Here is a 15,000-nt window from a genome sequence, read left to right on the forward strand (position 1 = left end):
ACGAATGAAATGAGACGTCAGTTTATAAGTTACAGGTTGTTCGTGCCTTGATAGCGTCAGTATCTGATATATGTGCCAGGAGTGATAAGCTTTTTTACCCGTAGATGTCCCATGAGTGATAAGCTTTTAATTCATTTCCTAGGCCTAGTGATAAGCTTTTGATTCATTCCCTAGGCCTAGTGATAAGCTTTTTACCCGTAGATGTCCCATGAGTGATAAGTTTTTAATTCATTTCCTAGGCCTAGTGATAAGCTTTTTACCCGTAGATGTCCCATGAGTGATAAGCTTTTAATTCATTTCCTAGGCCTAGTGATAAGCTTTTAATTCATTTCCTAGGCCTAGTGATAAGCTTTTTACCCGTAGATGTCCCATGAGTGATAAGCTTTTAATTCATTTTCTAGGCCTAGTGATAAGTTTTTAATTCATTTCCGAGGCCTAGTGATAAGCTTTTAATTCATTTCCTAGGCCTAGTGATAAGCTTTTAATTCATTTCCTAGTCCGAGTGATAAGCTTTTAATTCATTTCCTAGGCCTAGTGATAAGCTTTTTATTCATTTCCTAGGCCTGGAGGATAATAGGCCGACTTATAAAATGCTCTGGGCCTAAACCGATTATGTAGTGAGTTCGATTAATCCACAGTGAAAAAAGAAAATGCCTGACCGTAAATTGATTTGTACTTATATCTATTACGGTGAAATATATATTAAAATAACTTGTTTATGCGATTAGGGAAATTTAAATTGGAACTGCCTTCGATAAAAATGATACTCACTGGATAGCCTACTAATTGGTTTGCTATGATAGTGTAATAGTGAAGTATTTATTATAGAATGTGTGAATTTCTGCATTCAAAAAAATCTCGAAGTTTTATTATAACATCTATGAGGAATTCACTAGTTAGATATGTTTGAACTTATTATTATTATCATTATTATTATTATTATTATTATTATTCATGTGTATTTCTTTACCTACCAGAGCTGGTGAAAAGTGTTGTTTTGGGACAAAAAGGAATATATCATCATTTTGACTAACACACCCACTGGAATTTTAACTAGTTTACCATGAGACAAGGTAAGTTAGTGTGTGAGTAGGTACCCTAGAGCAAAGGGTCTGCCTTAGGCTAAGGGGGCTACCTTAGGCTAAGGGGGTTACCTTAGGCCAAGGGTGCTACCTTAGGCCAAAGGGTTACCCTAGGGCTAAGGGGTTACCCTAGGCCAAAGGGTTTCCCTAGGCCAAAGTGGTTACCCTAGGCCAAAGGGGTTACCCTAGGCCAAAGGGGTTACCCTAGGCCAAAGGGGGTACCTTAGACGAAAGAAATACCATAGGCCAAAGGGTTACCCTAGGGTAAAGGGGCTACCCTAGGAAAAGGGGCTACCCTAAGCCAAGGGGACTACCCTAGGCCAAGGGGGCTACCCTAGGCCAAAGTGTTACCCTAGGCCAAAGGGTTACCCTACGCCAAATGAGCTACCCTAGGTCAAGGGGGCTACCCTAGGCCAAAGGGGCTACCCTAGGCCAAAGGGTTATCTTAGGCCAAAGGGTCTACCCTAAGCCAAAGGGGCTACCCTAGGGAAAGGGGTTACCCTAGGCCTAGGAGGCTACCTTAGGCCATAGTGGCTACCCTAGGAAAAGGAGCTACCCAGGGCCAAGGGGACTTCCCTAAGCCAGGGGGCTACCATAAGCCAAAAGGGCTACTCTAGACCAAAGAGACTATCATAAGCTAAATGGGCTACCCTGGGCTAAAGGGGCTACCTTAGACCAAAGGGGTTATCCTAGGCCAAAGGGGATACCCTAATTCTAAAGAGCTACCTTAGGGCAAAGGGGCCTACTCTAGGCCAAAGTAGCTACCCTAAGCCAAGGGGGCTACCCTAGGCCAAGGGGGCTACCCAATGATGATAATGTGTATTTGTTTAGTACAATTCTTTCATTTCAAATTTATCAATATAAAATATGAATCACCAAGCATTGATAATCTGAAATGAAAAAGGTTTTGAATATTATTTTTGAACAATTAGAAAGAAAAATGAACTTATTCAAAAGATAATTTAAATATTTCCAATCTATTTTTTCAAAAGATATCAAGTTTATCATTTGTTTAGTTAGATATTATCTCGTGGGTTTAATTTATTATTGTAAATTCACTATTGAGGAAAATAATGTCTCCAGATTTGATAAATCTCTGGTTTTGTGACTTTTGATAAACACCACAATACTTATTGGCTTAAAAGGATATAGTCGTGGGTTAGTTTATCGCCAACACTTGATGTAGAATTAAGTGCACAAGTGCAGGGAATTGAAATTACTTTCAGAAGACGTTAATTAAATATGTAAATTTCTTGATATTTACTCTCTCTCTCTCTCTCTCTCTCTCTCTCTCTCTCTCTCTCTCTCTCTCTCTCTCTCTCTCTCTCTCTTTAAGTTAATTGAATATGTTATAGAAATTCATGTACGATTATTTATGATAGGAAATATCAAGGACAGGCGTGGTGAAAAATAAAGTAAGTTAAAAACTTTAAACTGGAATGAGAAGGTATAGACATACATACACAAACGTATATATATATATATATATATATATATATATATATATATATATATATATACATATATATATATATATGTATATATATAATATATAAATATATTATTGTATATATATATATATATATATATATATATATATATATATATATATAATATATATATATATATATATATATATATATATATATATATATATATATATATTTATTTATATATATATATATATATATATATATATATATATATATATCTATATTATTGTATATATATATATATATATATATATATATATATATGTATATATATATTACTGTGTTGCATTTTAACTCTAATTCATAATGACCACTTCAATCCCAGCACAGTAAGCCACCATAAAATATATCCTTTTGCATTTCCAAAAACCAAAAAAACTTAATTCCCCAGTACCCTAAATCCACTACAATCTTTTCTACTTTTCTCTTTCAGCCACGGTCAAAAAAATCCTCTTCACCATGGCAGTGGGTGTCAGCCTAATCATTCCTTTCTCTCGGATGATTGCTGATTTCTCTGAAATCAGCGCTGACGAAGATGCCCTTGGCGGAATTAACAACAACAACAACATCAACAACAATAACAACAACAACAGCAACGGTTTGAATGTCATGAAACCACGAAGGAAAACAGGCGGAGTGGATATCAACCAGTTTGATTTCCAGGTAAGGCAAAAAAGGAGTTGTATTCATCTAATTTTCTTTGTATTTTAACTAACTCACTTTATATTCAACAAGGTCCCGTTATATCTAACTAACTTCCTTTGTATTTAACAAACTTTATATTCAACAAGGTCCCGTTATATCTAACTAACTTCCTTTGTATTTAACTAACTTTATATTCAGCAAGGTCACGCTATACCTAAATAAGTTCCTATGGATTTAACTAACTCGCTTTATATTCAACAAGGTCCCGTTATATCTAACTAACTTCCTTTGTATTTAACTAACTCACTTTATGTTCAACAAGGACCCGTTATATCTAACTAACTTCTTTTGTATTTAACTAACTTTATATTCAACAAGGTCCCGTTATATCCAACTAATTTCCTTTGCATTTAACTAACTTTATATTCAACAAGGTCCCGTTATATCTAACTAACTTCCTTTGTATTTAACTAACTTTATATTCAACAAGGTCCCGTTATATCTAACTAACTTCCTTTGTATTTAACTAACTCACTTTATGTTCAACAAGGACCCGTTATATCTAACTAACTTCTTTTGTATTTAACTAACTTTATATTCAACAAGGTCCCGTTATATCCAACTAATTTCCTTTGCATTTAACTAACTTTATATTCAACAAGGACCCGTTATATCTAACTAACTTCTTTTGTATTTAACTAACTTTATATTCAACAAGGTCCCGTTATATCTAACTAACTTCCTTTGTATTTAACTAACTCACTTTATGTTCAACAAGGTCCCGTTATATCCAACTAATTTCCTTTGTATTTAACAAACTTTATATTCAACAAGGTCCCGTTATATCTAACTAACTTCCTTTGTATTTAACTAACTTTATATTCAACAAGGTCCCATTATATCTAACTAACTTCCTTTGTATTTAACTAACTTTATATTCAACAAGGTCCCGTTATATCCAACTAACTTCCTTTGTATTTAACTAAGTTTATATTCAACAAGGTCCCGTTATATCTAGCTAACTTCCTTTGTATTTAAATAACTTTATATTCAACAAGGTCCCGTTATATCCAACTAATTTCCTTTGTATTTAACTAACTTTATATTCAACAAGGTCCCGTTATATCCAACTAATATCCTTTGTATTTAACAAACTTTATATTCAACAAGGTCCCGTTATATCCAACTAATTTCCTTTGTATTTAACTAACTTTATATTCAACAAGGTCCCGTTATATCCAACTAATTTCCTTTGTATTTAAATAACTTTATATTCAACAAGGTCCCGTTATATCCAACTAATTTCCTTTGTATTTAACTAACTTTATATTCAACAAGGTCCCGTTATATCTAACTCCCTATGTAATTAACTAACTCACTTTATATTCAACAAGGTCCCATTATATCTAACTAACTTCCTTTGTATTTAACTAACTTTATATTCAACAAGGTCCCGTTATATCCAACTAACTTCCTTTGTATTTAACTAACTTTATATTCAACAAGGTCCCGTTATATCTAGCTAACTTCCTTTGTATTTAAATAACTTTATATTCAACAAGGTCCCGTTATATCCAACTAATTTCCTTTGTATTTAACTAACTTTATATTCAACAAGGTCCCGTTATATCCAACTAATTTCCTTTGTATTTAACAAACTTTATATTCAACAAGGTCCCGTTATATCCAACTAATTTCCTTTGTATTTAACTAACTTTATATTCAACAAGGTCCCGTTATATCTAACTAACTTCCTTTGTATTTAAATAACTTTATATTCAACAAGGTCCCGTTATATCCAACTAGTTTCCTTTGTATTTAACTAACTTTATATTCAACAAGGTCCCGTTATATCCAACTAATTTCCTTTGTATTTAACTAACTTTATATTCAACAAGGTCCCGATATATCTAACTCCCTATGTAATTAACTAACTCACTTTATATTCAACAAGGTCCCGTTATATCTAACTAACTTCCTATGTATTTAACTAACTCACTTTATATTCAACAAGGTCCCGTTATATCTAACTAACTTCCTTTGTATTTAACTAACTTTATATTCAACAAGGTCCCGTTATATCTAACTCCCTATGTAATTAACTAACTCACTTTATATTCAACAAGGTCCCGTTATATCTAACTAACTTCCTATGTATTTAACTAACTCACTTTATATTCAACAAGGTCCCGTTATATCTAACTAACTTCCTTTGTATTTAACTAACTTTATATTCAACAATGTCCCGTTATATCTAACTAACTTCCGTTGTATTTAACTAACTCGCTTTATATTCAACAAGGTCCTGTTATATCTAACTAACTTCCTTTGTATTTAAATAACTTTATATTCAACAAGGTCCTGTTATATCTAACTTCCTTTGTATTTAACTAACTCGCTTTATATTCAACAAGGTCCTGTTATATCTAACTAACTTCCTTTGTATTTAAATAACTTTATATTCAACAAAGTCCTGTTATATCTAACTTCCTTTGTATTTAACTAACTCACTTTATATTGTGAGGCATAATTGCACCGATTCACAGGGTGTGCCCTTTTAGCTCGGAAAAGTTTCCTGCTCAGTGATTGGTTGGAGAAGATCATTCTAACCAATCAGATAGCAGGAAACTTTTCCGAGCTAAAAGGGCCCCGCTGCGAGTCCGTGCAAATGTGCCTCATTAAAAGAAATTGAGTATAGTGTTCTGTATTGCCATTTTCTTCCTGTCTCGGGTTTTATTGATGACTTTAGAGAGTAATTTATCCCTTATAATTAGTGGTAGAGACCCACTCTTTTATTCTATCCCCCTGTATCCCCTTCTCTCCCTTTATATACTTAAGTATATACATTAAAATACGCTTCATTCACATACAGAGCAGGCTCATTAGTAGCGCATTTAAACCCCTCACACATACTGCACTATTCAATTCTATCTTCATTGCTTTTCCTTGATCTCAAAGTTTTTCTATCCCCCTGCATCCCCTTCTATCCCTTTTTATACTTGCTTATATCCATATAAATACGCTTCATTCACATACAGAGTAGGCTCATTAGTAGTGTTTTTAAACCCCTCACACACACTGCACTATTCAATTATATATTCACTCCACTCGTGTACTTCCTCGATATCAAAGGTATTCCTTTCCAATATGGCTTTCCTTGATATCAAAGGTATTCCTTTCTAATGTGGCTTTCCTTGATATCAAAGGTATTCCTTTCCAATATGGCTTTCCTTGATATCAAAGGTATTCCTTTCCAATATGGCTTTCCTTGATATCAAAGGTATTCCTTTCTAATGTGGCTTTCCTTGATATCAAAGGTATTCCTTTCTAATGTGGCTTTCCTTGATATCAAAGGTATTCCTTTCTAATGTGGCTTTCCTTGATATCAAAGGTATTCCTTTCTAATGTGGCTTTCCTTGATATCAAAGGTATTCCTTTCCAATATGGCTTTCCTTGATATCAAAGGTATTCCTTTCTAATGTGGCTTTCCTTGTTATCAAAGGTATTCCTTTCCAATATGGCTTTCCTTGATATCAAAGGTATTCCTTTCCAATGTGGCTTTCCTTGATATCAAAGGTATTCCTTTCTAATGTGGCTTTCCTTGATATCAAAGGTATTCCTTTCTAATGTGGCTTTCCTTGATATCAAAGGTATTCCTTTCCAATATGGCTTTCTCTCTCACGCTCAATATATACTATTTGTTTATACATATGTATGTCTGTTTCTCTCCAACAGGCAGGATTTGTGAGAGAGGATGAGGAGGTGAGGAATATGTTTCCAGAACAAGACCTTGATGCTTTTCCTCACAAGCACAAGCTTAGGTAAGCTAGACGGAATGGACTTGTACTTATGAATTTTTTTTTTTTTTTTTTTTTTTTTTTTTTGAGAAAGACCTCCTGTGTATGAAATTCGGGTTCTGTAATTGGTTTCTGGTAATGAAATGGGGTCTGGTTATGGAATGGGGTTTTTTAGTTATTAATTGGACTTTTGGAATTGAAATGGTCTTTCGGTTATTAACGTGGCTTCTGGTTATGAAGTTGGCTTTTGGTTATGAATTGGGTTTTTGGTTATGAAGTTGGCTTTTGGTTATGAAGTTGGCTTTTGGTTATGAATTGGGCGGTGCTATTATAGTATGCTATCTACCGCCGATTTTGCTATCTACCACCCCTTTCTGAAATTTTGGAATTGGTTTATTATTTTGTTTATGAGACCCCAATTAACACTACTTTACAATTACCTGGGAAATCACCTAATACTGTCACTGCTTGGTTTAATGTGTCTGGAAGTGTGTAGTGTAGTGTGGTGGTTTCAATTGGAAAGTTCTGAGAAAAGGCGAAGATTTATTTCCTGCTTTCTTGAATGATGTAAGATATGTTTACAAGCAGTCGTAAGATAAAATTTTTGATTGAATATTTTTCATAGATTATTTTCTTTCAGTTTTGTAATATTTAATTTTTCATTTGATTAACTTGTAACATTGTTGTATGATGAGCTTTGAATAATTTGTAAAAAAAGTTTCCCTACAAACTGCTTATAATTATGCACCCATGTTGTCCTGCCAATAAATATTATTAAACTATCATTAAAGTCCAATGAGGATAACAGACTGGTGGTAAGTAATCTGTTTGATAACCCTCATCAAACAGGAGGATTAACATTGACGGTAGATAACATACTTTGTGGTAGATACCATACTATAGTAGAAATTCGACGGTAGATAGCATACTATAATAGCACCAATTGGGCTTTTGGTTGTGAATTTGGCTTTTGGTTATAAATGTTGCTTTTGGTTATGAATTGGACTTTTGGTTATAAATGTTGCTTTTGGTTATAAATTGGGCTTTTGGTTATGAATTGGACTTTTGGTTATAGATATTGCTTCTGGTTATGAATTGGGCTTTTTTTATAAATGTTGCTTTTGGTTATGAATTGGGCTTTTGGTTATAAATGTTGCTTTTTGTTATAAATGTGGCTTTTGGTTATAAATGTGGCTTTTGGTTATGAATTCGCCTTTTAGTTATGAATTCGCCTTTTGGTTATAAATGTGGTTTTTGGTTATAAATGTTGCTTTTGGTTATAAATGTGGTTTTTGGTTATTATTTTGACTTTTGGTTATAAATGTGGCTTTTGGTTATGAATTGACCTTTTGGTTATAAATGTAGCTTTTGGTTATGAATTTTCCTTTTGGTTATAAATGTAGCTTTTGGTTATGAAATGGCCTTTTGGTTATAAATGTGGTTTTTGGTTATAAATGTTGCTTCTGGTTATGAATTGGCCTTAAGGTTATAAATGTGGTTTTTGGTTATGAAGTGGCCTTTTGGTTATAAATGTAGCTTTTGGTTATGAATTGGCCAAAATTCTAGTTATAAATGTGGGTTTTGGTTATGAATTGGCCTTTTGTTTATAGATGTGGCTCTGGTTATGAATGTGGTTTTTGGTTATAAATGTGGCTTTTGGTTATGAATTGACCTTTTGGTTATAAATGTAGCTTTTGGTTATGAATTTTCCTTTTGGTTATAAATGTAGCTTTTGGTTATGAATTGGCCTTTTGGTTATAAGTGTAGCTTTTGGTTATGAATTGGCCTTTTGGTTATAAATGTGGCTTTTGGATATGAATTGGTCTTTTGGTCATAAATGTAGCTTTTGGTTATGAATTTGATTTTTGGTTATAAATGGGGCTTTTGGTTATGAATTGGCCTTTTGGTTATGAATTGGCCTTTTGGTCATAAATGTAGCTTTTGGTTATGAATTTGATTTTTGGTTATAAATGTGGTTTTTGGTTATGAATTCGCCTTTTGGTTATAAATGTTGTTTTTGGTTATGAGTTTGGCTTTTGGTTATAAATGTGGTTTTTGGTTATGAATTTGACTTTGGTTATAAATGTAGCTTTTGGATATGAAACAGGTTCCTGAATTTTGAAACTTTAGTTGTGAATACGTCTTCTGGTTATAAATGGAATCTCTGGTTATAAAATAGGTTTCAGGTTATGAAATTGGCTTCTGGCTTTAAGCAAAGTCCTTCAAAAAGCAGGCAACTGTGCCTAGGCCATACAAACATAAAAAATGAGTCATATTCAATACCAATTTCCTAATATTGCAAGAGGGTCTGTCCCTCTCTTTTCTTCTTCTCCTGTACTTCTCTTTCCCCCTATATCCTTAATCTTTCCCATCCCGAGTACCTGCCTTTGAGCTATAAACTGGATTGGATCCAGGGGTACTCTTCCTTTCCCCATATTCCCCACTTCCCTATTCTTATTATTGTTGTATAATGTACTGAATGGCGAGTCATATTCTTGTAGGCCTATGGGCTGACTTCATAATTACAGCTTTGATATTATATAACTTTTATATAAATTTACTAATTACATTACTTTTAACTCAAACGTTTTATAGGTTTAGAAAAAAAAATCTCACAAACCACTCCAGAAGTTTTATTCCAGCTGTGACCAAGTTGTGGAATGATCTTCCGAATCGGGTGGTTGAATCGGTAGAACTTCAAAAGTTCAAACTCGCAGCGAATGTTCTTATGCTGGACAGACTTGCATAAGTCCTTTTATAGTTTATAATTCAAATATTTTTTTTAATGTTAATGTTTTTAAAATATTTTAATTTTCATTACTTATATCGTTTATTTATTTCTTTGTTTCCTTTCCTCCCAGGGCTATTTTTCCCTGTTGGAGCCCTTAGGATGATAGCATCTTGCTTTTCCAACTAGGGTTGTAGCTTAGCTAGTAATAATAATAATAATATAATAATAATAATGATAATAATAATAATAGTATAGTTATTATTATTATTATTATTATTATTACTAGCTAAGCTACAACCCTAGTTGGAAAAGAAGAATGTTATAAGCCCAGGGGCTCCAACAGGGAAAATAGGCTGTGAGGAAGGGAAACAAGGAAAAAATAGATATTTTAAGAATAATAAGATAAATATCGCCTATGTAAACTATAGAAACTTTAACAAAACACGAGGAAGAGAAATTAGATAGAATATTGTGCCCGAGTGTACCCTCAAGCAAGAGAACTCTAACCCAAGATAGTGGAAGACCATGGTACAGAGGCTATGGCACTACCCAAGACTAGAGAACAATGATTTGATTTTGGAGTGTCCTCCTAGAAGAGCTGCTTACCATAGCTAAAGAGTCTCTTCTACCCTTACCGAGAGGAAAGTAGCCACTGGACAATTACAGTGCAGTAGTGAACCCCTTGGGTGAAGAAGAATGGTTTGATTTTGGAGTGTCCTTCTCCTAGGAGAGCTGCTTACCATAGCTAAAGAGTCTCTTCTACCCTCGCGAACCCCTTGGGTGAAGAAGAATGGTTTGATTTTGGAGTGTCCTTCTCCTAGGAGAGCTGCTTACCATAGCTAAAGAGTCTCTTCTACCCTCGCCTAGAGGAAAGTAGCCACTGAACACTTACAGTGCAGTAGTAAACCCCTTGGGTGAAGAAGAATGGTTTGATTTTGGAGTGTCCTTCTCCTAGATGAGCTGCTTACCATAGCTAAAGAGTCTCTTCTACCCTTACCAAGAGGAAAGTATCCACTGAACAATTACAGTGCAGTAGTAAACCCCTTGGGTGAAGAAGAATGGTTTGATTTTGGAGTGTCCTTCTCCTAGATGAGCTGCTTACCATAGCTAAAGAGTCTCTTCTACCCTTACCAAGAGGAAAGTATCCACTGAACAATTACAGTGCAGTAGTAAACCCCTTGGGTGAAGAAGAATGGTTTGATTTTGGAGTGTCCTTCTCCTAGATGAGCTGCTTACCATAGCTAAAGAGTCTCTTCTACCCTTACCAAGAGGAAAGTATCCACTGAACAATTACAGTGCAGTAGTAAACCCCTTGGGTGAAGAAGAATGGTTTGATTTTGGAGTGTCCTTCTCCTAGGAGAGCTGCTTACCATAGCTAAAGAGTCTCTTCTACCCTCGCGAACCCCTTGGGTGAAGAAGAATGGTTTGATTTTGGAGTGTCCTTCTCCTAGGAGAGCTGCTTACCATAGCTAAAGAGTCTCTTCTACCCTCGCCTAGAGGAAAGTAGCCACTGAACACTTACAGTGCAGTAGTAAACCCCTTGGGTGAAGAAGAATGGTTTGATTTTGGAGTGTCCTTCTCCTAGATGAGCTGCTTACCATAGCTAAAGAGTCTCTTCTACCCTTACCAAGAGGAAAGTATCCACTGAACAATTACAGTGCAGTAGTAAACCCCTTGGGTGAAGAAGAATGGTTTGATTTTGGAGTGTCCTTCTCCTAGATGAGCTGCTTACCATAGCTAAAGAGTCTCTTCTACCCTCACCTAGAGGAAAGTAGCCACTGAACAATTACAGTGCAGTAGTTAATCCCTTTGGTGAAGTTGATTTTAAATTAACGTTTGATATTATTCACTTGGCTGAAAATCTTGTTGCTTCACAGGTACCTGATAGAAGAACCAGACTTGTGCAAAAACAGCCCTGACTTGCGGATTATCTCTTACGTCCATTCCGCTGTGCATAAAAAGGGGAATCGCCAGCTAATACGGGATACCTGGGGCAGCTTAAAGTAAGTCGAAGTACAGTTATACTATTTTTTTTTTTAATCAGGCGCATTTGTACTGACTGGCAATGGTGCCTTAGCTCGGAAAAAGTTTCCTGCTAGCTGATTGGTTAGAATTATTTTGTCCAACCAATCAGCGATTAGGAAACTTTTCTGAGCTAAGTTTCCTAGTAGCTGATTGGTTAGAATTATTTTGTCCAACCAATCAGCGATTAGGAAAACTTTTCCGAGCTAAGTTTCCTAATAGCTGATTGGTTAGAATTATTTTGCCCAACCAATCAGCGATTAGGAAACTTTTCCGAGCTAAAAAGACACCCCTGCAAGTCAGTACAAAGGCTAAGAAATTTATCATAGTTACTTCTCTGACTTTTAGATGTTACATGGCTTGTTACGGTTAATTTCGTTTTTATTTGTTAGATATTTACCATTAAATATCATAAATATTGCACATTTATACGTGTTTTTCATATTCAAATAAGCCTATATTTTTCATACATTAATGTCTGGATTCTCTTAACGACCTTGGGATCAGAGCCCAGGCGAAATCACACAAAGACAGTAGCTTCTGACCGGCCTGGAATCGAACCCTGGTCCAGGAAACTTGTATGAACAGTGGTCAAGTGGTAAGTCACTGTTCATACAAGTTTCCTGGACCAGGGTTCGATTCCCGGCCGGTCAGAAGCTATTGTCCTTGTGTGATTTCGCCTGAAACAAAGACAATAGCTTCTGACCGGCCGAGGAATCGAACCCTGGTCCAGGAAACTTGTATGAACAGTGGCCAAGTGGTAAGTCACTGTTCATGCAAGTTTCCTAGACCAGGGTTCAATTCCCGGCTGGTCAGAAGCTAATGTCTTTGTGTGATTTCGACTGGGGCTCTGATCCCGAGGTCGTTAAGAGAATCCAGATATTACCTTTTGTATGTGGTAATGTTCTTTTACCTCCGCCAACGAAGTTAGAAGGAGGTTATGTTTGTGTGTGTTTGTGAACAGCTTCCTGGCACCAATTTTAATCGTAGGGTAATGAAACTTGCAGGGATTTATTTTTATGTAAAAAGATGGAAATTTTTTAATTTTGGAAGGTCAAGGTCAAAGGTCAAGAAAAATGAACAATTCACGTGACTAACCATAAGTTTGGACATCGTTCTCACAGAGACTTCAAACTCGGTTCATATATGAGTGTATAAAAATCCACGCCAAATGATACATGTTAAGGTCAAAGGTCAAGGTCGAGAAATAAGCTGCCGCGGTGGAGGTCTGCGCTCTTCTGAGTGCCCCTCTAGTTTCAAACTGTTTCCATCTATTAGATGTATGTAATAATGTTTTTCTTAAATGTTTTTAATGAAATTTTAATTAACGTTACGCAGAATTATAGTTTCATGCTATTTCCTTTCACGCGTTTCTGTAACATAATTATTATTATTATTATTATTATTATTATTATTATTATTATTATTTGCTAGGCTACAACCCTAATTGGAAAAGCAGGATGCTATAAGCCCAGGGGCCCCAATGGGGAAAATAGCCCAATGAGGAAAGGAAACAAGGAAAAATTAAAAATTTTAAGAATAGTAACATTAAAATAAATACCTCCTATATAAACTATGAAAACTTTAACAAAACATGAGGAAGAAAAATGAGATAGAATAGTGTGCCCAAGTGTACCCTCAAGCAAGAGAACTCTAAGGCCGGGAGCACACTACCGACTCTGTGGCGACAGAGAGCCACAGTCGCTTGCCACAGTCGCTAGTTTGCGCGGCAAAACTTGAAAACAATGGAAACCTATGGGAGACCACATCCCCGCCACACGATGCTGTGGCTTTGTGGCGCCACAGAGTCGCTAGTGGGCTCTCTGTCGCTCATCCCCGCCACAGGCGTGGAGTGGCTTTGAAAACAATGGAAACCTATGGGAGACCACATCCCCGCCACACGAGGCTGTGGCTTTGTGGCGCCACAGAGTCGCTAGTGTGCTCCCGGCCTAAGAAGGCTTACTGGACTGTTATCTCACCCTCAGGTACTACCCACAAATCCGCATGCGGGTCATATTCGTGTTTGGGGCCGCGGCTACGCCCCAGGAACAGGAGATCATTAATGAGGAGAGCGAGAAATACCACGACATCATTCAAACGGATTTTGTGGACTCCTACAAGAATCTCTCTTACAAGGTATGTGACGTCATGCTTGTTTACTACTGGGAGTGGGAATACATTCGTGTTAATGTTATTGTTGTTGTTGTTATTATTATTAGTAGTAGTAGTAGGAGTAGTAGTAGTAGTAGTAGTAGTAGGAGTAGTGTTATTATTATTATTATTATTATTATTTTATAAGGCAAACTTTACATCAATGAAGTGGGGCTGTGAATTATTATTATTATTATTAGTAGTAGTAGTAGTAGTAGTAGTAGTAGTAGTATTGCTGTTGTTGTTAGTAGTAGTAGTAGTATTGTTGCTGTTATTATTATCATTATTATTATTACTACTACTAGTAGTAGTAGTAGTATTTAAGCTACAGCCCTAGTAGGAAAAGCAGGATACTTTAAGCCCAAGGGCTCCAACAGGGAAAAATAGCCCAGTGAGGAAAGGATATAAGGAAATAAATAAATCACAAGAGAAGTAATGAACAGCTAAAATAACATAGACCTATAGGCTCCCCTAAACCCCTTCATCCTTAGCTCACAAGGATGGTGAGGTTGCAGCGACCAAAGAAGCTAACGAGTTTGAACGGGACTCGAACCCCAGTCTATCGTTTTTTATTGGAAAGTAGAGACTTAACATTTAGTCTTGTATAATATCATCATCATCATCATCATCTCCTCCTACGCCTGTTGACGCAAAGGGCCTCGGTTAGATTTCGCCAGTCGTCTCTATCTTGAGCTTTTAAATCAACACTTCTCTATTCAACATTTCCTACTTCTCGTTTCATAGTCCGCAGCCATGAAGGCCTGGGTCTTCCAACTCTTCTAGTGCCTTGTGGAGCCTGATTGAAAGTTTATTCAACTAAACTAAGATTGAAATTTTAATTTAGCATCTCGAATATTATTGAGTTTAAATGGGATTTTTTTCAATCGTCTTGATTAAATTTATTTTCAATAGTCTTGTTTAATATATATTGAAATTTTGATATAGCGTCTAGAATATTATTGAGTTTAAATTAAATTTATTTTCAATAGTCTTGTTTAAATCTATTTTCAATAGTTTCGTTAAATATTGGTTGAAATTTTGAATTAGCATCTAGAATATTATTGAGTTTAAATGAAATT

At 35.5% G+C, this 15,000-nt stretch overlaps 1 protein-coding gene across 2 annotated transcripts in view; it reads left to right on the forward strand.

Annotated features, from left to right (window-relative positions):
- Positions 1-49: 49 nt before the first annotated feature.
- Positions 50-15,000, forward strand: part of LOC137650649 (beta-1,3-galactosyltransferase 1-like) — a 15,752-nt gene continuing 801 nt past the window's right edge. Inside the window, exons 1-6 of one of the 2 annotated variants that reach the window (XM_068383833.1) lie at positions 50-100; positions 978-1,073; positions 3,009-3,238; positions 6,956-7,041; positions 11,626-11,751; positions 13,756-13,906. In XM_068383833.1, coding sequence (XP_068239934.1) covers positions 1,064-1,073; positions 3,009-3,238; positions 6,956-7,041; positions 11,626-11,751; positions 13,756-13,906 — 603 coding nt within the window. In that variant the 5' untranslated portion in view covers positions 50-100; positions 978-1,063. Of the gene's footprint in view, positions 101-340; positions 360-977; positions 1,074-3,008; positions 3,239-6,955; positions 7,042-11,625; positions 11,752-13,755; positions 13,907-15,000 lie in introns of those variants that run through there. The other variant, XM_068383834.1, reaches the window with a different exon arrangement.

Source organism: Palaemon carinicauda, chromosome 12, assembly GCF_036898095.1.
Source record: "Palaemon carinicauda isolate YSFRI2023 chromosome 12, ASM3689809v2, whole genome shotgun sequence".
Classification (NCBI taxonomy): Eukaryota; Metazoa; Arthropoda; class Malacostraca; order Decapoda; family Palaemonidae; genus Palaemon; species Palaemon carinicauda.